Genomic DNA, 24,410 nt, shown 5'->3' with positions numbered 1-24,410 from the left:
TGGCTGTTTAACCCTGGATCACACTGTATAGTCCATAAATTCCTTTTATTGATTAGAGGGTGTCAACACTGAACTGGTCAACACTGGCGAGTTTTAACCAGAAAAAGATAGACCAAATTCATGATGATCACAATATAATTAGACTCTAAGGATGAATTTACAAGATTTGCTATTTGACGGAAAATAAAATTTATTCATGTTAGAGTAGTAAAAACCTATGCAACAGTAATGAATTCCAGATGAAGAGGAAGTAATCAATAAAATATAAATATTGTCAGATAAGGGTCTGAAACATTCCAGATGTGGCAGCCCTTTCAGCAATTGATTAAAAATACACATTTAATTACATTCAGGCTAAAAAAAAAAAAAAAATACAAATAAAGAATCTGGTCTCCAGTAGGATTTTTTTTTTTTTTTACATTCTTGTCAACTGATAACAAAAAAATTAAGTAATCATTGATCCAGTAAACACGAAATAAATAAGTGGTTAAAAAATTAAAGGCGGCAGTTTCGGTAGGATTATGTTATCACCGTTTTAATGGGTTTGTTTCTTCAAGGTTTATTCACCAAGAAAATCTTTGCGAATCGTCATTGGAAAATACCTCGGAAAAAAATGTGAAAAGTGCAACTTTAACGTTGGACCACCAGCCAGGGTAAAAATTAAGCAACCCCTTGACAAGTTTCCAATTGCAAGACAAAAAAATTGATACAAAAATTTTGAACTCATCCAAAACTTGAATAGAATATTTATTCAATTCAAAATTCCTGTCTGCAAAAAAAAAACCTAAGGCTCAATTGGCCATTTTTAAGTCTTATCCACTCGGTGTTTACTCAGAGTTTGGTTAGACAAAATTTTCTCCCAACTTTAATACACAGAATCTTTCAGTTGGCGGTCAGCACACTGGAAACATTGTTTTACAATAAAACATACTGAATTCAGATTAGTGGCTGATTTGACAGGAAGAGACTTGAGTTGGATTAGGTGCATTTTGCAATTGGGAAATACAATTTCCAGCTCACTTTAGAAACAACGTATGTATAATTAGTGTCTATACGCAGCTACAGAGTTTTACAAATGAGTTAGAAATTATACTTCCTAATTATAAGATGAAGTCCAGCTGAGGTTATTGATTCTTCACCCAGTCAAGTGATCCTTTGGAACTTGAGCCTCCGGTCATGAAAAGTTAAGCCTTAAAAGTTTTAAAGAATTTTGAGCGAATTTTTTGTCAAGAATTACAATACTCTACGAGGTAACTTCAAGAAAGAGAATGAACAGATCCATATCTATGGTAAAACTCCCACAACACATATCTGTGGTGTTTCAAAATCTCTGCTCCTTTTTTACTTCTTCAAAAGAGAACGACTCAACGTCGTTCCTTGAAATCCTTACAGAATATTCTTCTTACAGAGAAGAAAAATCACTGAAGGTTTCAAGAGTTGATTTTGATCAGTTTCACAATTAAAGAATAAAATATGCAATGTTGCAAACTGAGATACGTGGTTTGGGAGTCTCACAGTCGATTTTCCGTAATGTGTATTGAGGATGGCCACTCAATTAGCCATAGCTACCTTTATGATCAAGATGTCAATCCACTAGCAAAGCTTGGATACCTTTCAAAAATGTCTCAATTTAATTCAGATCCAAAGTGGATAGACAGGTTACCTTTTTTCAAAAAGTTACATTACATGTCGCACACAAACACAAAACTCTCTGAGCTCAGTTCATCTGATAAGTAGTAACTATTTACTCTGCTAAAAATAAACAAAATTTGAGCTGCTAGATTTTTCAGTCTTCAAATGGACAGCTTAACACTAAGTTTTACTTAATCTACATGATGCTGAGATGCTCACCAGATGAGAGGAATGTTACAGCAAAAATCCGATTGAGGACCATGTCAAAAGAAGGAATGATCTCGAAATACACTCTTCTTAATTTTTTTCTTTAGTTTTTTTTTCCAAAATATTAATGAATTTCAAAACTTCAGAATCTAGGTTAAAAGAATACCTTTCGGTTTAACCAACTGGTCCACATCGTTTGGTGGGGCTCCATTTTAAACTTTCAAATGTTTCTTTCTCGAAACGAATCTTTTACATGCAACCTCCTTCCAACATCGTCCTCCATTAAGACGCTTGATATTTCAAGCAATAAAGGAAGAAGCCTGTGATAGGAAAGACTACATATACATAAAAAAGTAATACCAAAGGCAAATGATGGAGAAATTTTAGAATTATTTCAGAACTTTGCATGAATGCGACTTGATCTGGAAAAACTTCCCTAAAATTTGCAGACATAAAAGATTAAATTTCAGTTTTTGAAGCCGATTGCCTTTGACGAGTCTGGGCAAGTATGTGACAATTTGACAGTCCACAGAGAAAGAGACCTCAGTGGATAAGGAGAAATTTTTCAGGGATGTGATTTTTGTTGGATTGAGAAATCATTATTGGAGTTTTTGATGGCTGACACCCTATAGTATCTAAAAAAAAATTGTTACCAGTGGTTCAGCTCATTATTAGATCAGCAAAGAGCATTAAGTTGCATTTTAATCTGAGAACTTCAAACACTTTTCACTTAAAACAACAAATATGTTCCCTAAGTGCAAAGTTCAAATCGTCATAACTTCTGTTTAGTTTGACATTAAAGAGTGTTTCTGGGGTAAAAATGCGTATGAAATATTGCTCTCAGCAGAGGTAACCAATATGCAACTTTTTAGTTTTTAAGCACGAAGTCCCTTTATCTGTGGAATGTCAAAAATTGAATTTCTGCAATGCCATCACTTGTTCAAATCTCTTGGCATTCATGATCGCAAACTACATCTAATAAATCTTCAATGCAATTACAATTAATCGACCCACCGGAAATTTTGGATAGTTCTTCCAAAGATCGTCACTGAAGAGTAGGTACTAAAAAAACAAATTGAAACCTCTTCAATACCATTTGAGAGGCTTGGAGGACAAGGCGCATAAGTGCAGTTTTTGCTATTTCGAGAAATACGAGTTTGAAGTTTTGAAATTACATAAATCCTTATGGCGGGGAGAAAGTTTGAACTGACTTTTTGAGGCTTAAAAATTGGAATTTGGGTGCGGAAAATACAGTAAGACGAGTTTTGATTGAAATCACTAATATCTCAATTTTTTCAAAAATTGCACTTAGGCGCCTTGTCCTTCAAACCCCTCATTCACTCCTGTTTATTACTTGAGAGAGATAAAAATATCTCTCATCGCTATGGTGACAATATATATCCTCTTATCTACATATAAAAATCTTTTATTACATTGCTCAATATTGAGAGACAAGAACATATTGGAGCAGATGTACAGTTGGACTACATTTTGCAATGGGGAACAACAATTTCTGGCTCAATTTAGAAACAACGTGCATGCAATTAGTTTTCCTACACACTTAAGTGTTTTTACAAAAGAGCTAAAAATTGTAGTTTCTAAATGCAAAATTTAGCCTAGTCATAGTATTTTGCGCTGAAGTGCTAGTCAGCAATATCCTCTGATGAGAGAGACAAAGTAGACTGAAATTAATCAAAATGTCATGATTGAATGTCAGAAGCAGAAATAATCTACTTAAATTGACGGATTGAAAATAATTATTGCAACAGTAAAATTCTCAAAACTACGTACTTTGGTTGCAGTGTTTTAAAATCACCGCTGCTCCCATTTCATTTTTTAAAGGGAAAAAATCAACATCACTCCTTGAGGTTTTCACAGTATTTTTTAAACACAGAAAGGAAAAACCACGGAAGTTTTCAATGATAGACAGTGAGTAATTTACCATTTAAAAAATAAAGTATGACGGAAAGTCTGCAGCTTTGCAAACCGTGGTACGTGGTTTGGGAGTTTCATCGTCGATATATTTCAAAACGCACTGAACAAAGGGATACGATGTTCTTCAAGTAGCTTTATGTAGCAAGATCACTTTTTCTTATTGAGATCCGCCCGTTTCAATTTGTTAAGTAGACAATGATAGTAAAATGAGTAATTTATGGAAGCAAGTATGACTAGAAATAAAATTTCAACAAAAACTGGCCAAACAGTAACAGAGTGATATAAAATAGAACTAAAATAAAAATGAGAAAATCTTAAAACATACACACTATAAAATCAAGTAAGTAGTAAAAAAAAAAAAATATTCAAAGCAAAATATGAAGATCTTAGATAGAAATTTCTGATAAAAAACCAGTGATTAATTTTTTCTGCTCAATATTCCTAATGAGTGCACTTGGAAGCAATCATTTTTTTCTACTTCAAAAACTATAAACTTTTTAGGAGATTTGAGGGCGCTTCTTGAGAGTTTTGAACACTTTAAAAATATGATGAACAAAGAAATAACAGAAGAGGATAGTTGCGCTGGGCACAGAATTGCATTTTAATGATTTTGGAAGATTGATCAGCAAAAAATAATAAGATCTGTCCAAACCCCGAGTTTTTACATCCAATTTTAATGGAGATATCACCCTTTAAAGACGCAACATATGATGTCCAAGCTAAGAGTCAAGTGTTGCATACCATGGTTTCTTCCACCTTGCATTTGACTATGTTTTGAGTCAAGCAGTTAAAGCAACTGTGAGTAACTCTAATTGGTTGGAGAATCCAGGGTGGAAGAAATTATGGTAGGCACTATTGCAATGGATAGTGTTATACACCGTGTTTTTCAAGATATATTATCAATAATTGATATTGGGGAAAGAATCTAGGCGTTCGGATGAATCTTATTATTTTATGCTATTCTATGGGCTTAAACCACCAAAACACGATTTTATGAACAGTGCAATTGACTCATTATAAAAACTTGATTTAAAACAAAAACTTAGTGATACAAAATTTAAAAACCGAATGTAAATCTTTTACAAATTTGGGTGTTCAATTTTTCTTTACTTCTTTGGAGAAAGATGGTTTGGAACCAAAAATTTATAGGACAATTGAGATTGAGCTTACTGACAAGACGGCTCAATCTATAAAAATTTCCGTCTCAGAGAAAAAATAAAGTAAAAACAGTTAGGAAGTGACTTTCTTGGTTTACGGTTATGAATAATAATAACCAGATAATTTTTTTAATATTTGTTCATTTACAAAAAAATCTGTTGATAGTCAACGCCAGAAAAAAGGGGAATGTGAGAGGTGAAGTTAAGTAAGCAGGCACGCTTTAAGATTGTTGTTTACAATTTTAAGATTGATTGGCTCTTGCAAACCAGGGCTCAGGTTAATGAGCCAATGACTGCGTTTCCTCCCTTCATACCTCCTACGCAATTTTTTACTCTTCCTTGGACTACAGTTAGTAGTTATGTTTATACAAGTCGAGGAAAATTTGGCTTGAAAGGTTTACAAAAGCTCACCATCTCAAAACTCCACACTGAAGCATGGCACTTCAAGTAACTGTACCATTTCAACAGGGGAAAATCTGTATTTCAGCTGCTGAAATATTATATCTTAAATAGATAACAAATATTTATATTTTTTTTTACACATTATCATATGATAATTATCACTACTGTTTTGTGCATTTTCAGTCAAGACAAAAAATAATCTCATGGAAATTGGTCATCGAAGGACCCATAAACATTTTACATAGTGTGACTATAGGGGATCACGATTAGTATTAGGCATGAAATAAGTCAGAAAAGTTATATTCTGTTGTTGACTTCCTTGTACCTAATATGAAAATCAGCAAGTGTACAAAGATTCAATCCTAATGATTTAAATAAAAATGTGGATTGAATTGTAAAACTTTCCTTCGCTATCTAATAAAAGAAAAAAAAATATTCAGAGAGTTCTAGTGAATGAAAAGAAATTAGTTACTAAAGGAATGATTAAAAATATCTGCAGCAGAAATCCAACAAAATCCAAACGCAGTTCAGAAATGCTGCTGGGAACTGTAAGTTACATAGCGCAGAATTATCAGAAGTCTCATTATCACAATGAAAAAAATTATAGAGTTTTACTCCCAACTTGGTTGTCAGAAAAAATTAGGAATGACTACTTGGAAAAAACAACCCTCATGCTTGGACGATGGCGTTACCTGACGTGCCACTGAAACCTCTTCGGCTGAGGAATACACACTCTCACAGCACTAGAGAAGTCCAAAGATATGCACTCTAAATATGCTGGCTTTCTGTTCAAAAGCAATAGATGCAGCAATGATATGCACTTAAATTCATGGGATAATCCAGTTCAGTCTCCTGAAACCAAAAACACCTGTTTTTAATTCTATTTTTCAAAATTTGGTTAAAATTTAAAGATAATTTTTTTTGATCAATTTATTTACCAAGACTCCATCTATTAATTTAATTGACATTGACATTATTTATTTACACATTGTAAATTATATGCGTATGATCATTAACAATATCCAGAATTTCTAAAAATGATTTGCGAGAATGTGTGAACATGATTTTTTGAAGAAAAAGTACCTGCTTGTACAATTTTGACAATATAATAATGAATTTAGAGTTTTTTTTCTTGCGAACAGGAGTATCAGAAATACTTTTTTGCTACCTATAGTGCATGTAGAAAAAGGTGGTAATTAATCAAAATAGTCAACTTAACCATGATTTTAATAATAAAGAATTCCATTTGGCAAGATTGAGCTGAAAGGCACCAGTATGGGTTCTTAAAAGTTAAAGTAACAATTCAATGTTATTGCATTCTCCTAAAAGGTTCAATTTTCATTCCCCTTGCTTGGTTAAAAGGCTTCGTCAGTACCCTAGATTATCATAGGGTAGACTTAAAACCCAAATTTTCGGGAAAGAGGGCTTAGCCTAAAAAAAATGGATACTTTTGAAGGCCCCGGCAAGACCTAGAGTCTATACGGCTTTACCGCACGACCAAAAACAGTTTACCAGTGCAAAAGACTGTGGATTTACAAAGACTGTTGAGAAATTTGTTCCTGAATAGCAAAAAAAAATAAAATAAAAAAAATAAATAAATAAAAAAAAAATAAATAAAAAAAATAAAAATAAGTAGATAAAGTTATCGTAAATTCGTACCTGCCTCAGTCAACTTCTTCTATTATCTGAAGGAGAGCTGTTCGATTGAAATTTTTGAAGATCCACTTCTGTGACTCAGATGTGGAATCGCAGTGCGTGACAAAGATAGTTTTTCGCCCTAGATCACAATCCAAACAACGACCTGACGTCCCGTGAATGAGTATCATTTTATCCTGAAAGCAAGAATAGATTTATTTCCAAGTTGATTAGGAACCTAAAAAATGCGTAATGAGGCTGAAAAGTACAAAACTTGTAGACACAAAGTATGATAGATTTCAATTCCAATTTTTGGGGGAAAATTCATGCTTGTCTCAATTTAGATGTTTTCAAATTTAATACAGCTTTGTTTTATTTTTTTGTAGAGTTCCTTTTTTAAATCTCATGAAAATTCTTTACACAGCAAAGGTAAATCTGCAAAAAATGAATCAGTTTTCTGTTGAAAAAATAAAGTAAGTTGAGAAATCCGTAATGTCGCAATCCAAAATACACGTACATTAACTTCTGCCGGAGAACTGTGCTGAGGTCCGGCAAAATCTTCCCGTTACAGAGTGAGAGAAGAGTACAATGTCTCTAAAATTGGAAAGAGAAAATTAAAATGTTTGGTGATTGTAATTGAACAATTGCATTTGAAGAGAAAGGAAGAATTCAGAGAGGAGAGATGAGAAGAGTACTTACAGGATTGTAACGCCAAAATTGGTTGCCTTTGCTTCCGTGGCAAGGGTACAGTTTGACAGGTGCTCGTTCTTCTGAAGAGGAGACATCCCAACACATTGTTCTACCTTTGGTTCTGACATCTTTATGCCATGTATATTGAAATTGCTGAAATGATAAAAGAAAATCATAAGATATGGTTCTTGACCGAAAGCCTCAGAGACTTCCAAGGACTTTTTAATGAGTTCTATATTCAAGGTAGCCACAGAATTTAGAGTTGGAATATGTTCTGATTTTTCCATGTTTTCCCTGACGGGTTAAAAGAAAATTCCGTGACTTTTAAGGCAACACAGGATGGTATATCAGGATTTTCCAGTTTGGCTAGGAGAAAAGCTGAAATTATGAGTTGCAACCAGGGTTCGGACTGGTTCTAGACCTCGACCTTGGACTTGGTCCAGACCCATGTGATTGGCTGAACCTGGACCCTCTCATCCCCAATAAGACCCTGGCTGAACCGGTCCGATCAGGGTTCAGAATCGAAAGTTATTTTTAAGTATTTATTCTAAAGTTTAGAAATAAAAATCAATTTTGCGGAATCTGAGCTTGTAATTTAGGCGATGAAAAATTGTTATCCTCGCAAAAAGAGGAGGTATGATAAGTACCATTAAGACAATATTTCGTGAATCATGAATGTCAAGCCAGCCCCCTCCTTCACCGATGATGAGAAACATGAAAAAATCATGATGAATTCACTGAACTGATCGAGGATCCTGGGGTAAAACAAGACCATTGCAGTTAGTTTACTAGCAATGGGATAAAATTTTTTCGCCCAAACCTTCCTTTTTAAAGCATTAGTACATACAAGTACCTGGAGGAAACAGACAAAATAACACTTCGAAAACTCGATGAAAATCAGTCACGGTCATTCAATAACGCACCGCTCTCCACCCCTTAGAATGCTGCGCGACATAGAGACTCACACCCACCGCTATGCTACTGTGCTAAGGAAAAACGCCGTATGAACATTGGAGAGTTGTCAAATTTCCTTTGATACAATGTTTACTTTTTAGGAAAGTTATGAATATTTTTCCTTAAAATTTTTAGGAGCTTTAGGTGAAGTTGCAAACGAAATTATCTGAGCAATTGGAGGGAAAACATTCATGAGTTAACACGTTCACTGCCAACTTGTTTTGGGGAGCCTAAAAAATTTTCCAAGTGCTGATTCTAACTAAGCTAATTTTTTAAAAAAATTTAAGTTCTCTCTGATTAAAAACGGACCAGTAGAACCCAATATATGAAATGTCCATTGTAATGGACAAAAGCAGCCATGCAATGAAATTTTATGACCAAGTGAAACGTAAGAGGGGGGGGGGGGGGTTGAGATTTTGGAAATTTAAAAAAATATAATTTTTGACATTAGCTGAAATTTCATAGATATTTCCAATTTTAAGACAAATATTTTTAGGGGGGGAGTTCCAAGGGCGAACCCCCCCCCCCCTTCCCCTGCTTTATATATTCCTTTGTTTTCAGAGTACGTTTACTGGCTTTGGTCATTGCTTTTCAACAAATTCTCAAGGGCGCAAAAAAATTTTCGACTGACTTTATCCAAAGGAGAAATTCATCATGGAGACATAAACTAACAACAGGGACCTTTAAATTCGAGAGGAGATTACCCGGCGCTTTAGGGTACAAACATAAACAGAGGGCATTTCAGCTAATCCGGGAAAACGAAAAAATAACAATTTAAATGTAATCGTGGTCAATTCCCAACTTGTTTAAATGAAAGCGCTGCTTATGATAACGGCCACGCCACTGGAGACAAGTGAGGTTGAATAATAAGACTAATTTTCACAATTCCTTTAATTTCTCTTGATTTTCAAGTACCCAAAATGAATGTCAGCCAGTGAACAGGTTAACCAGGAAAATCGTATTTTATAAAAGGAAATTTGGCAACGCTCAAAGGTTCGTACGGCGTTTTTTCGGGCAGTCGCAGTATGACGTTACGTTTCGGGGATGATAAATTCGAACGTCAAGCTGATATAATGGATCGAAAAACGCGGCAACGAAATTAGCGGGAAAAAGGAAGGAGGGCCCGGGGGGGGGGGGGGGGCTGAACTTCCACGAGCCGCCGAACTCCGCCGCGCTGAACTTGCAGCGTCGAGAAGCTTGTGGCTCAAAAATGCGCTGAGTTAGCGAAAATACGGATCTGCCTCCAAGGAATGAACAATGAACCTGGAGAGAGATGCTGAACTGGTGAAAGTAGCAGGATAGAGAGGATCAGAACTTCATAAGGGTGGCATGGCAACCTGATGCATGTGGAAACTTTTAAGGTGGGTAGGTACTTCCATTAATCAATTAAGCTATTCTTGGAGTGGTATTTTTCTTGATAAAATCATGTTAACCTCAGTGCACGTTGATGCAAGAGACAAACACTAAAGAATTTTATTTTCTTGTTCCAGATTCATCAGTTACCATGGTTATGGACACAAAAGAAACTTTTACAAATTGATATGCGAGTCAATGATCAAGTGCTACATAGTGGTGTATCAAAAGTGATTGCAGTTCCACTACCTGATGTTTTTCTTTTCATTCACTTTTGATCTTTAATGAAACAGGAGAGAATCAGCGTAAATAAGTGGTGAATTTGTCGGTTAACACATTGTTGATGGTTCATTGATTTTAAACCATCACTTCTCACACTATCAGATAAAATGAGTGACTGTGACGATTATTTTGATTGGGATCCTCACGAGAACTACTATGATCCTGACTATCACAGTCCTTGGATTTCGGACAGCGATGCAACCAATACATCTCAAGGAGACATTTATGGATCCGGAGATAACAAATCAAATGAGGTTAGCCAAAACTTCAATGATGAAAATACATTGCAACAGTGCATACTTGCTGGAGCGACAGGTACGCGAGAAGTGAAATCCCTAAAAGAGATCATTGATTTTTCCACTTTATCTGTTGAAATGCGTCTACTTGGTATCTGTAGTGCACTCTCTTGCGGTTGGATTGAGGCAGCTAAGTTATTCATCTGGTATGAGGGAACAGGTGCGAACTTTAACTTTTCCTTTTTCCATAATAAACGGACGAGACCTTTCAATTTTGAGAGAAGTGATGATTTTTCAAGACTTAGTGGCAATTTAGTCACTCTAGCGGTGGAAAGAGGAGAGGGTGCTGCTTTGAAGTTGTTGATGAGTATGGGTAATGGAGCAGCGAATATTCACAATAGGCTGAGAGGTCCTTTCACAAGTATACACATTGCAGTGCAGAGACAACATGTGCAATGTGTCCAATGTCTTTTAATACATGGTGCAAATGTCAACTCCAGATATCCGATGGATACAGAAAGTTGCGCGGGAAGTACCCTTTTGCAACGTGCAGTGGAGAAAGGTGACATATCTCTCGTGAAAGTTCTGGTAGGGTATGGAGCAGACATCAATGCAATAAGATATGACGGTTCAACCGCACTGAACATAGCAGCAGCTCGAGGCTTCCTTGACATTGCTAACTTACTGATTCAAGAGGGTGCTGATGTTAATCTAGCACCAACTTCTCTTACCATGACACGAGATGAAATAAAAAGGAGGAAAGATAAGGAGCTCCAACTTTTGAACTCATATCAAATAGAAGATACATATTTGCACTATTTTAGAATGAATCCTGAATGTCTAGTGGAGGCATGTAGACCATTGTTGTCAGCAATTCAAAATCAGCAAGAGAAGATGGTATGTCTCCTTTTGGAAAATGGAGCTGATGTCAACGCTAGAAGATGGGACGGTCATACAGCTTTATTGCTGGCTGTTCAGAGCGGTTGTCCTCAAATTGTTTTAAATATTTTGAAATACTGCCCAAAAGATGAGGAACGGAACAAGCGTGCACTGTATTTCGCAATTCAGTCCATGGGGACAGAGGATGATGTTGCCATTCTCCAGAAATTATTAGAATATGGTTTAAAATTGGATTCTACAGATAAAACCAATCCTGATTTTTTGAGATATGCAGTTCGTGGGAATTTCATGGGAGTTGTTCGACAAATACTTGAGTTTGGGGCTAATCCAAATGAAAGCTGTTATGAATGGAATGATTTCCATCCTTTGCATATTGCCGTTATCAAAGGACATAAAGATATGGTCAAATTACTCTTGAAGTTTGGGGCTGATCCCAATGCGAAGGATAGAGATGGAAATATACCTTTGCTCTATGCAACTATGCTTTCAGAATCAGAGATAGGTAAGATATTATTAATAAATGGAGCAGACGCTTTAAGTGATGATCTCATAATGATTTTTGCTGCTGGCAATTGTGATGCGAAATTAGTGAAAATCTTGTGTGAGAGAGGATGCGAAATAAACAAAAGAATACTTGAGAGAAAAGTTTTTCACATCTCTCAAGCCTTCCACGAAGTAAGAACGGGAAAGATTCCATCTCCTCATCAGCGATATGAAAGTTTCCTTGACTTTCTGCCAAAAGCTGCGGGAGAGCAGTCTACGTTTGATTTCGAGCGACGAAATCATTTTTACAATAGCTACAAAGTGACACCACTATCTATTTCTGCTCGTGCCGGTCGCTTAGATACAGTCAGACTTCTGCTTGAGGAAGGTGTTGACATTCATTCAGAAGATGAAAATGGAATTACAGCTCTTCATGAAGCCGCTCAAGGAGGTCACCACGAGATAGCGAAAATGCTACTAAGCCTAGATGCAAACATCAATGGAGAGTCAGGATTGGGTACACCACTCTGTCTAGCAATTACCACACAACGGTGGACAGTAGTTGAATTACTGTTGAAAAATGGAGCGATATACGGAAAGAAGGAGAAGCCAGGCGGTAATTTGTACGAAATAGTAAAATCAAATGCTCCAGATAATATTATTAAGTTGATAGCAAAGGAAAATTTTCTCGATGATCACTGGTATCTTGCGGACTCTCTTGCATATGTCATCAAACAAAGGAAGATTGAGCTGGCTATGTTCCTGATCAACAAGTATCAAGCTAGTTCTACATGTTCTTTCGATAAGCTTAAAGAAATATTTATAACCTGTACTTCGACTGCTATAGAGGAGAAATTAGAGGAAGAGGCAAATGATTTCCTGGACTTAATTCTGCGACTAGAAGAATTCAAACTTAGTGATAGCTACAGCAAGCTCTTTTTCATTAGTGCAGATAAAGGAAATTTGAATAACGTCACAAAAATGTTAAATCATGGAATATATGTTAATACTGCTCAAGAAGGGGTGGACCTGAGTCAAAGGGTAGACCTTTCTGGATATGATTACCTTGAAGGACAAACAGCTCTACACATAGCTGCAGCAGGGGGTCATGTTGATATTGTCAAAATATTACTGCAATATGGCGCCTCGATCAAAACAAAAGATGAGAAGCAAAGGTCAGCTATTTTCTATGCGAGTGAAAATGGTCATTTTGAGATTGTTGAAATTCTAGTGAAGCATGGAAATCAGCTATGTCAGGAGACTGTTTTCTTGAAAGAACAGTTAGATTCTGCTGACAATAAGAGAAAAACCCCCCTTTTCAAAGCTTCAAAAAGTGGACACAAGGAAATTGTGGAATATTTGTTGAAATGTGGGAGTGCACCTGGAGTAAGAACAGTGCATGGTGAGACTCCTTTGTCCATTGCATTGAGGAAAGGTCATTTGAATATTGCTGAAATGCTACTACAGAATGGAGCGGCTATAAACCCGAAAGACAACTGGAGACTAACACCACTTCTTAAAGCTGTGAAAAAAGGATGTTACGAGACTGTGCAATTTCTCTTAAAACACGGTGCTGCAACTGAAATTGGAGATGACAAGAAAAATAAACCTTTATTTCTTGCGGCACAAAAAAACTTTTTGAAAATCTCTGATCTACTCCTGAAATCAGGAGCTGAAGTTAATTGCTTCAATTGGAAGAGGAAAACACCGCTTCACATTGCTGTTGAAAAAGGAGCATATGAGATGGTTGAATTACTGTTAGAATATGGAGCCAAAGTCAATGTTCAAGATTCAGAACTGAAGACACCTCTCATTATTTCAGTCATAGAGGGGAGGAGTGAGAATTTCCAAACAAAAGAGGTGATTTCAAGTAAGAGCAGAAACAGGGTAAAGATTTTTAAGACTTTGCTTATGCTCAATGTCGATCTTGAGCTACAAGACTGCGATGGGAAAACTGCTCTCCACCATGCTGTATATGGGATTAATACTGAGATGGTGAGGTTACTTGTAGAATCTGGCGCAAAAGTGGAATCGAAAGACAAAAATGGAAAAACACCTCTGTTTAGTGCTGTTAACAGTGGGTACGTCAACGAGACACCAGAAATTATTGAAACACTATTGGCAGCTGGGGCTAATATAGACACTGCGGATGCCAACGGCAAATCTTTGATAGTTTCGACTTTGTCTGCATGCGATAGAGCTCCGTGCCTAAAGCTTCTACTAGAATTTGGGGCAACCATCGACATCCAGCGAGCTATGAAAGAAATTGAACGAATTTCACCTATGACACGGACATACAAGAATATTGAGATACTTATGAACCACGTCATAAAAATAGTGGCTGTAAATAAGCATGATAAAATTGGAGGCTTTGTAAAGTCAGCAGCAAGGTACATGGTAGGGATGAACGAGTTTAGAACTCAGTGCATCTCAGAGGTTAATCAAATGAAAAATGAATACATAGGTGAAACAGGGGTGACATTTTTTGAGATATTGATCAGAAATCATGGACAATTAGCATTGCTTGTGAAACAAGAGGATATCGCTCAAAATTTCAACACAAATGGGCTAGAAGACAAATTCCCTATCTATGGGAGTCTTTTGAAAACTCGCCTTAAAATAGGCAAAATTCGAAATGATTTGATAGAAGAGAGTGTAAAACTGAGTTGGTACCTATTCATTCACTACACAGTTCTTCCATTCGATGTTATTGAAAAAGTGTTGAACTATCTGAGCAATGTTGATCTGAAAATGTTAATCGTTACTTGTAAACCTATCAGAGCATCTCTTCTTGGTCTAACACCGAGTTCAAGTTTTGAAGAATTGTGTTTGTTTGATGACTGAGTGTGACAGGATTGTAAAATTACTTATAAAATCAGGAAAAAACTTTGAAAAAGTTCCTTGACGTTTTGCTCAGGCCAAAAGACTATGGATCCATATATCCGTTAAAATCATCAGGACACCATTTCCACTAACCTGTTCATGTTTATCATCGTTTGAGGTGCATTCTTGCAGACCGAATTCCATGTCCTGATTTTTATGTTCCGTGTCCACACAATATTCAGGAGCCACGTAATTTTTCACCTAGAATTCAAATAATAATGTTTATAATTGTGGAATTTTTACATGTTATGTTTAAGCTTACTTAATCCAACATAACAATTTGACTGATACAGATTGATAAATTACTCCAAGAGTAAAACTTGACAGGACTGTTACCTCTCCGCTTGGTTTGCAACCTTTCTTGACCGGTCAAAGAACTTTAACATATTCAGTGTTTTCAGCAGTGCATAAAAACGTAGGTTAGAGAAATTTAAATACTCAAAATAATCAGAGCAGTTGGAGTTTTTCACTTATTTATAATTTGCGTTTTAAATTACATATAAACTTGTGTTACATATATATTTAGGCTTAGTCTTATTCATAGTTTGTTACATTTTTTCTTGTGTTAAGTTTCCCGATTTTTATTAATTGCAACTGTCTACAAGAGAGTGAAAAGAAGCCAATTTTAAAGAAGAGTGATTTTTGACGAACTGTGTTGAAAAATCAAAATTTGAGCCGCCCATAAGATAAGATAAGACAATGCGTTGTTTGATTTTAGTGCACAGTGGCTTTACAAATGCATTAATATACATATGATAACATTAAGTGGCTCAGCTGTCGATGGATTTTTTAACTAAATAAAGGCACCCTTTTGATCAACAAATTTTTGAGATTTTTGTTGTAACTTTTTAGATTTACATCTTTTTTCAATTTTCGGGCAATTCATTGTACATTTTTCTTCCTGTTTGCATAAATATATTATCGGATCCGAAAGCAATTTGATTTTTTTTTTCTAGTATTATATTCATGGATATTTTCACATATTTCTAGCGAGTTGATCTTCTTGACAAAATATCTAATATAATTCTGTATTATCAATGCAGGGATTGTGAGCAGGCAATAATTTCAAAAACTGTCTTCACATGAAACTCTTCTTTTAAGTTTATTAATAGCTCTCACTGCCATTTTTTACACTTTAAATATCTTCTATATTTATTTTCATTGCAATTTTACCAAATGGAGGTGCAATACTGAATGTGGGAAATTATTAGAGCATGATACATAGCTAAAAGAAGGTCTAAATTACAGTAATATGCCATAGAAACAGCTCTCTTTTTATCCAAGAGAACAAGGTGTGAGTGGTTTAGATCATTTAGGAGCTGATAAAGGCTGTAAAATTGAATTTTATTTCCGGAATTTTGAGTAAAAAATTTGGTTCACTACAATTTGGGATTGTTTTTAAGACTGCAATTTTGAACCGCAAACTTCACTTAATCATGATTAAAAATTTACAGCAGATGAAGAGCAAACATGTCTGTAAGATGCTTTTTTTCAAAGTCATGCCAATATCTTAACCTTAAAGCAATGGTTCCGATTTGTCCATGTGGCGCCGGGCCAGTCTCTAATTGAGATTTCACTGCACGGTGAAACTGATGATCCTTCCGGGATGAAAAACTTTATAAAGTTATCATGCAACAATTTAAAAGGAATCTTTATTTTTGTTGCGAAAATCTTCATAAAGCACTCACTTATGAAGTAATGCTAATATCTTAATTTTCCGTTTTTCTTCCTGAGGTCTCCTCTTCCAAGAGAAGTTACAAAAGCCAACATCAGAGCCCAATGCACTATTTCTAACACAATGATAACTTACACAACTTGAGGTTTAATGATCACAACAAGCAAACAACAGCGCTTTGAACAATACCTTTAAGAAGGCTCTGAATACTGAGGTATGAAACATGATAAAGAATGTTGAAACATGAAAATTCGGTACATACCTCTCCTGATGCGTAGTCCGGAGGTTCAATTGGTGGGTAGTGTTTTGCTAAGTCAAAGGCAATATTTTCCATGAACCATTTGAAGCTTTTACACTTAAGTTTTTCCCGGATCTTCTTCTGTGCACTTAAATCACCAGGATCAATGTCCCGATATGACGGCCGCCGCAAATAGAGGTACTCCGCATACTCGTCCATCCACACTTCTGCTACTCGACGATAATTCTGATGAAAAAAAGCTTCCAATAGTGACCAGGTAGTTAGAGATTTTTAGACATTTCTTCAGCCAAAATGTTCATAAAACACTCCTCTGAAGAGAGGTGCCAAAACCTCAATGTTCATTTTTCCACATCTTTTTTCTCATGGATAGTCATAAGTTATTATCCAAGCTGTTGATGGTATTGTGTAAAAAGGAAGCAGATTTTGTAATGAAAGAAGGGGTAGCTTCTCAGCTATTGACAGAACGCCTAATCTTGGCTTCGAACCGATCGTATTTTGAGAAATAAAATGTAAGCGTCCATAAGAATGCATCTTGTGGTTCCTTTATGCTAGACACGAGGCTTAGTACATTTTGCAAAAATGACTAACTAGCTGGTTCCTGCTACATCCCTATGTATCTACCAACGAGTCCTTATACATGCATTTAAGCTCCATTTCCCAAAACATGCATGCTTCCAAGCAAACGGACCTCTTCTTTCCCATCAAACCCTGCTTCCTTTCTGTGCAATACCATCCAATTGAAGGGATGCAAAATTTTCTCAACTTCTGCGATCAAGGAGTCACTATGGTCATGTAAAAAAATAAGGAGGTCGTATACACTAATTAGGAGGCTGAAAACATAAAGACTGGTTGACACCAGCTTTAAAATTTCCGCAAAATTGTGGCAACTTACAGATAAATAGAAAAAAAGGGAGAAGCTAGCAAGTCATCACTCTTAAAATTTTCGGTAGTAAAAGGGGTAAAAGAACTTTCTGCAACCCTGGAACTGAGACTGTTTTTCGTAACTTTTTTTTTTTTGCAATTCTACAATTTTTGCAGAGGTCTTAAGATCACTCCGGAAAGATTCAAGGAGTCTTCAGAAACCGACTATCTAATTTTTAGAAATTTTAGCAACAATGTCTATTTTGCTCTCTGTGGAAACTGTCGATGAACCAATACAACAGTTTCTCAAAGAATTCTCCACTCCAAAGACCGGGATATTACATATCCCTGATCTCAATGATGGGTTTAGCTCTAGTCTAACCTATCATAGGTACCTTTATTTTTATTTATATCATTAAATCGCAATTAATCACAGTCAAAAGATACCTCAGTTTAGTAGGTAGTAGTGATCAGTGGCGTGGCGTGAACGATCGATTATCGATATCTCTCCATTTGAAGCTATGGTAAAGAATCGATTACTAGGGTGTTCGCTGCAAACACCCTGTTTATCGATCCTTTTACATAGGTTTAAATGGCAGAACAATTGATACATCGCAAAGCACGCCACGCCACTGGTAGTGACATTGTATGATAGATTTATTATGTTGTTAATAAAAAGAAGAAAAAAAAGAAAGAAAGAAAGAAAGAAGAATTCCCCATGCAGCACCATCTTATGGGATCAACATGAGGTAAAAGTCATATTAACACAAATATACTTACACGACCAACAAAGTTGCCTATCCCAGGATTAGGGAATGGCGCAAATTTCCTATAAATATGGCCCACTCTGGAACAGGGAGCATCGAGCATGCGCCCGCCACATTGCCAGATTTTAAACGATAGCTCGTACTGTTCTCCTCCCCAGATATCCAAACCAGGATCGTATCCTCCAAGCTCCCAGAAGAATTTTGTTGATATTGCGAACAGACCTCCTGCCATGACTGGACTCCTGATAATGAAAAAAACGTAAAATTGATTTAAGTACTGGATTTCAATTGGTTATTTAAACTTGATGTGGCCATGTCATCAAAGCCTGCCAGAAATAGCATTTGAAACTGGTCTCATTTTTAGAATTTGCAAAACGGGTTTTCTTTTTCATTTTGAGTTGAAAAAATCTGAAGAATTGCTAGAGGCTAAGTTCACTCCATACTCTCAGAGAATGAATTTTAAAAAAGTGCCTGCCCCTGGCCCATTATTTTATCCTTTGATACAGACAACAGTTAAAAAATACTACAAATCAATGGCTAAAACGCAAAACCTTGTATCTCCATTTGAGACGTTGCAAACTTCCTGTCACTTAATATTTTTTCTTTGAAAAACTAATCAATGTGGTTTTTGACGAGGTCTGTTAGATTAGAAACCGGATTTTGGTCATAACTAGCCCACAATGCGTCCAAATTACGTTTTCTTGAGCTTTTCTGATAGCTGAAAATATATTAAAGAACGCTACGTTCACAAATTTGAAAAATCATAATTAGCTTTGTTGGTATGTGGCTTGAAGTTAGGCAACCTCAAGGGTGTTTTGCGATTTTTATGTTTGACCGAACTTGTCTCTCTTTTTTCGGTCTTGCACTACATTTTTCAACCCACAAGGACGATTGGAGTTTCGTCTCCATATCGTAGCCGTACACTTAAGTATTGTCACCGAAAATTATCCTATCCAAAAATGTAGGATCATTGTTAGAACGTTCAAGCAGCTAAAGGGAAATTGACATTTGGTTGGATTTTCGTTCAACGGACAACAATCAAGGGGCAAGTGTACCTGAAACTCGATGCGTGTCTACATATTCTATCAAAATTGTATGTGCAGAGCCTTCAGAAATATTACTCTGTTCAACAAGCTCGAAACGACCATTTTCGAGCACTTTTGCTCGCACTTCTTCCACGTGACAAATGTCAGTTGCCGTTGAGGGTCGATTCCCATGCTCCTCATCTTTGACGAACTTCTGACCAGTTTTGAATCGTTTAACCCACTCAAAACAGTGGGAACATCTCATACAATGATCTTGGTAAACTTTACTTAGCATACCAAAAGTTTCGGTACAGAGTATACCGAGTTTAAAACAAAATTAAATGTTGAGTCTTTGCTCTATCAGTGATCGCATGCTGAAAATCGCAAAACGCACCTGACCTACTCGTATTCAAGATGACACAGAATAAACACTGATCAAAATAAACAAAATCTGTGAACGTAGCGTTCTTAAGTATATTTCCAGCTATCAGGAAAGCTCAAGAAAACCTAATTCGGACGCATTGTGGGCTAGTTATGACCAAAATCCGGTTTCTAATCTAACAGAAACTTCCTTGATTCTTTTACTTTGTTGGCACATTATTCCTCGTAAAGTTCAAGCTCTAAAGTTTGCTTGTTTCCCTTAAAAAAAGAGAATAGGACTGGAAATTTCGAAGCATCATAATAAAGATAGGTGGTTTCACACTTTTGCCATCAAGATTTATCTTAGAGCAATGCAGAAAATCGAAAATACAACCCAAGAGGAAAAAATCGACAAAAAAATTTAGATTATTACACTTGGAAAATATTGCTATATATTCTGTCAGGAGGAGATAATTGTTTGAATCGATCCAGTTTGACAGACTGAATGGGTAGTTTTTCATGAACACAGCAGTGGTTGTTGGAAAGGAAATAAATAGAAAACAGCTCACTTAAATGGTTTCGTGGGATTCCTTTTGTCCTCATCCAAGAGAGGAAGCCTTTTATAGAAGAATTCCCAATCAAATGCACCTCTGGCCCCTTCATCCTGTGCACGGTATTGGAAGTTTTCAAAATCTATCACATCAATAAAAGGACAAACGCACGTTTTGTAGTCCTCGGCAATGGGGTCTGAAATAAATGAGAGACAAACAAACTTCAACGGTTTTGAAAGCTGATCAAAAATTGCGAATTGGCTTGAATTCAAATTACATGACATCCAAAAAATTTATAAGTTTTTTCTTATGAAAAAATGTAAGAGTGGAAATGTTGGTGAAAGTTCCAAAATACGTTTCTCAAACTACAGCGCAGCAGATCTCCTAAAACTTAATTTTTTAAAGGCAAAATACTTAAGGATAATCAACAAGTAATCTTGAAATTTCATCTAATTTTTCTTTACTTAGAGAAGAATTTTTTTTTAAAAAAACTTCGGACATTACGTACAGTTTGTTTCTTATCCTTTGAAAAAAATAAAATAGACCCAAAATTTTGAGTCCAGATATTGATTTTGAACTTTCACCAGTGATAAAAAAAAAATCACACCCATGGATTTGGACTATAATATCATCTTCGATATCCATCAGGCTGGGATATCAAAACCTGATTTTGTGATAACCGCAGATTACTCAATGACCTTAAGTGTAGATTTCTCACAACAGTTGTACAAAAATAAAACCTGATGGATGCTGCTCTTACAGTCCAAAATCCTAAAAATGTATTCAAAAAGTTTCCAAATAACTTTCCGATATTCAATTTAGCAGCAACTTCGTTTCAATTTTTTTCTCGCATTAATTCTCTTCTTTTTAGAGTGTTGAAAGCACTTTTCTTGACGATAAAAATCAAAATTACACAGAGAGCATGATCAGAATTACATTTGTTCTTTGATACGCCAGTAGAATTTCTCTTTAAGGAGGAAATCAATACAGCTCACAGAGACCGTCAGCATCAACGCAAAGCAGGAGGCATCAGCTATTAATAAGTGTTCTTGTGGCGTATTTTTACAGATAAGCCATAGATCAAACAAACTGAAAGTGATTTCTTTTATCTCTTCCTTCATTACGTTTCAAGTAGAGAGAACCTCATGTATTGATTTCCTTTCAGCTTTTAAATGAGTTAAATAAGCTTCCTTTAATCTATTAAATTGTTTCAAAAAGCACCTTTTTAATCGAAGGAATCGTTGGTTCTCACAAACGAACAACTTCGAAAAAAAAAGTGGATGATACCAAACAAATTCATTGAAGGAGGGTATGAGAGTTTATATATCCCACCTTGATCAGGAAGATCATGTTGAACTTCACAAACAATTATCTACAGAATGAGGAACCTCTTGGGAATTTTTTAGGAGAGCAATATGGTGAGGTCAGGCTAAGAGATGAGTATAAGAGCTTTTGATATACAAAAAATTTCGGTATACCAAGAGATAAATTGCAAGGGTTTCATGTGCCGGAGGAGGTTGACTAGTTTCACTTTGATGTGACAGCTTATAGCAATCAGATTAAAACTTAAAAATTAATGAAATCATGGGAGAGGGAACTTGAAATGAAGGGGTTCAATTTGACTAAATCATATTTCACATTAAAGAGAATGCAGAGCCACACTACTAAACGTGAATTGAACATTTTCTAATTCATGGTGTTTCCTAAAACAAATGAAAAAGGAGCAAACTTTAGAATGAACTGAAAATTATTTGGGGGAATCATTTGGATTATTATATTAACTGCGTAAGTCCGCAATCAATGTCTCGATTTGCGGTGTCTGAAAATCTCCGCTTCTATGTTATTTTTTTAAAGGAGAACAAATTGACATCATTCCTTGAAATTTTTGCAGAATTTTTTTTGCACAGAGAAGTTTTTGCAGCAGTTTTAAAGAATTGCCGTTGAGTAGTTTTCCGTTTAAAAAATAAAGTATGACAGGAGGTCTGCAACGTCACAAACCAAGTGATGTGATTGCCGACTTACACTGTCGATATCCCCTCAGCATTACATTCTCTCTTCCAGCCTTCATCAGAAATCAATAAAGGAGCTTGGAGGACAAGGCACATAAGCGCAGTTTTGGAAAAAAAAATTAGATATTAAAGCTTTCAAGTAAAACTAGTCTTGATGCATATTCTGAGAAAAATTCGCTCTGAAATTCCAATTTTTAAGGATCAAAATGTCAGTTTGAACTTTCTCTCTGCCATATGGATCCGTATAATTTCGAAACTTCAAACACGTATTTCTAGAAATAGCAAAAACTGCACTTGTGCGCCTTGTCCTCTAAGCTCCTCAATATTTCTTCTGACTGGACCGCGTTAGACAGAAAGGAACCAAGCCATATCAGCTATTGCCAAATTTAACTGGGCAATTTAATATTTTACATGAAAACGGTTGAGCGGATTTTAATGCAAATTTCAGTGAAGTTTCTCCACAGTACGAAGTAAATTCCTTGAAATTTTCAAACGAATCCGCACAAACGTTCTCTCGTAAAAAAATAAATTGCCTACTTAAATTTGGCAATAGCTGATGTGGCTTGGTTCCTTTCTGTTAAACGCGGTCCAACTGTCTTTTTAAACCTCCTGACTTCACAGTGCCCCAACTTTGATACGGTCAAACATGCTTTGGCCTCACTTGTCGCATGATCTTTTGAGCGAACCCTTCCAAACAGTGATGCAAAGAGCTCGATTACCTATGACTGTTTTGATTCTTTGACCAAGGATTGTCACATATTGACAGAGCAGAGCATTCTAGCCTTGTCAGTGTGAAAATCTCAGGGGAAATTAAGGAATCTTACCCAGTAGTGGTGGGAGCCAATTGACATTTGCCTCTGAATGAGAGTCCAGAAATATTAGCACTTCAGCAGTGGCAGCTTTGGCTCCAGCTAGTCGAGCTCGAATGAGTCCTTGGCGGGTTTGAAGATGGATAACCTTGACTTTTGGTAAATTTTTCCTGACATAATCATCCAAAGGTTTCTTTGAATGTTCTTTGGAGCTGAAGTCGTCTACTAATATAATTTCCTTGATCAGGGCGGCAGGCGATCGATTGAGGACACTGTAAACTGTCCTCAACAGAGTCGACCAGTGTTCGTTGTGAAATGGCACGACAACACTTACTGTAGGTAAATTCCTCCGATAAACTTCATTCTTACAACCTTCATGGCGGATGTCTGGTAATGAGCGGTTTAGAGAGATACTGTCACTTATTAGAGCGTTGAAACCGTTGACTTCATACAGAGCATTGTATTTTTTAACATCATGATTTGGAGGCAATTTCGCCGGAGCCCCTTGCTCCCCTGGACCTTTGCGCCGTGCCTCTTCTTCGATCTGGCGATAATTGTGCCAATCTTTCTTGTCATCAGTTTCTAGTGCACTTCGACGTTGGTTCTTCGGAGGCACCGGTAGGATTGCATGATTTTCCACGGAATCGAACTGATATTTTTCTGGGTGAATCCCTCTGACGAGATGAAATACCAGGACAGTGGTTGAAGCGGTGAGCACAGCGAGGATCACATACTTACAGCATGCTTTCACATTCCGTTTCATTGTGAGACCTTCTCATTATTTTGAAGGCTGGATTTCAATGCAATGGAACACATCAGAGTGGCCCTGACTTAAAAAGCCGGAGATAAAGATTAATATACCTCTACCTTGTAAATGAGCACATAATGGTCATGGTGCAGAATGTACGTACAGGAACTGTCGGTGTATGAGAAGATTAAGTAAATGATAAGACCTCGAAGATGGTAAGTAATAATAGCGCCAAACAACAAAAGGATTTACACCAAACTCGAGTACGTAGAAAAACTGGAAGAAAGTAGAGCTTTGGAAGAGAAATGTGTGAAATAAACACCTAATCACTACTGGCACTTGACTACTTATCACTTGTCAACACGTTTCTATGGTAACAAATCCCGAATCTCACCAAAACACCAAAAATTCTCTGAATTCCAACGAACTTTCAGCTTCCATCAGTCGCTTTCCGGATTTGATGATAAGAGCGGTAAGTTTTGAAATTTTACCCGCGGAGTTTAGCCGGCAAAAATTAAACAAAGACGAGCGTCATCATTATTAAATTGAAAAAATAATGCGATTATGATGGTCAGGTTATCATGATTATGTGCAGCG

At 36.3% G+C, this 24,410-nt stretch overlaps 2 protein-coding genes across 3 annotated transcripts; one reads left to right on the top strand and one right to left on the bottom strand.

Annotated features, from left to right (window-relative positions):
• Nucleotides 1–117: 117 nt before the first annotated feature.
• On the bottom strand, nucleotides 118–24,410 carry LOC109038199 (putative polypeptide N-acetylgalactosaminyltransferase 10). 2 transcript variants are annotated; one of them, XM_019053181.2, is made up of 8 exons: nucleotides 23,081–24,410; nucleotides 20,266–20,443; nucleotides 18,325–18,553; nucleotides 16,687–16,908; nucleotides 14,843–14,950; nucleotides 7,668–7,811; nucleotides 6,997–7,165; nucleotides 118–6,185 (listed from the first exon to the last, which is right to left on the bottom strand). In XM_019053181.2, exons 1-7 carry the CDS (start codon nucleotides 23,826–23,828, stop codon nucleotides 6,998–7,000), a joined length of 1,797 nt encoding a protein of 598 aa, XP_018908726.2. In that variant the 5' UTR covers nucleotides 23,829–24,410; the 3' UTR covers nucleotides 118–6,185; nucleotide 6,997. The 2 variants fall into 2 exon arrangements, with proteins under 2 accessions (XP_018908726.2, XP_018908725.2); XM_019053180.2 differs by having other exon boundaries at nucleotides 6,993–7,165; nucleotides 23,081–24,409.
• LOC109038198 (uncharacterized) lies at nucleotides 9,799–14,846 on the top strand. Its single transcript, XM_019053179.2, has 2 exons — nucleotides 9,799–9,973; nucleotides 10,103–14,846. The coding sequence occupies exon 2, from the start codon at nucleotides 10,355–10,357 to the stop codon at nucleotides 14,708–14,710; it is 4,356 nt and encodes a 1,451-aa protein (XP_018908724.2). The 5' UTR covers nucleotides 9,799–9,973; nucleotides 10,103–10,354; the 3' UTR covers nucleotides 14,711–14,846.

Source organism: Bemisia tabaci, chromosome 9 (assembly GCF_918797505.1).
Source record: "Bemisia tabaci chromosome 9, PGI_BMITA_v3".
Taxonomy (NCBI): Eukaryota; Metazoa; Arthropoda; class Insecta; order Hemiptera; family Aleyrodidae; genus Bemisia; species Bemisia tabaci.
The sequence above is the reverse complement of the archived record's forward strand: the minus strand, read 5'-3'. Positions and strand labels throughout refer to the sequence as shown.

What these genes read in the sequence shown, in the direction of transcription:
- LOC109038199 (XM_019053181.2), bottom strand. Translation starts at nt 23,828, where the DNA reads ATGAAACGGAATGTGAAAGCATGCTGTAAGTATGTGATCCTCGCTGTG. An exon ending in TTGGCTCCCACCACTACTGG is followed by an intron (nt 20,444 to 23,080) that starts GTAAGATTCCTT and finishes CATTTATTTCAG; the next exon opens with ACCCCATTGCCGAGGACTAC. An exon ending in CGGACTACGCATCAGGAGAG is followed by an intron (nt 14,951 to 16,686) that starts GTATGTACCGAA and finishes TTTGAATTCTAG; the next exon opens with GTGAAAAATTACGTGGCTCC.
- LOC109038198 (XM_019053179.2), top strand. Translation starts at nt 10,355, where the DNA reads ATGAGTGACTGTGACGATTATTTTGATTGGGATCCTCACGAGAACTAC.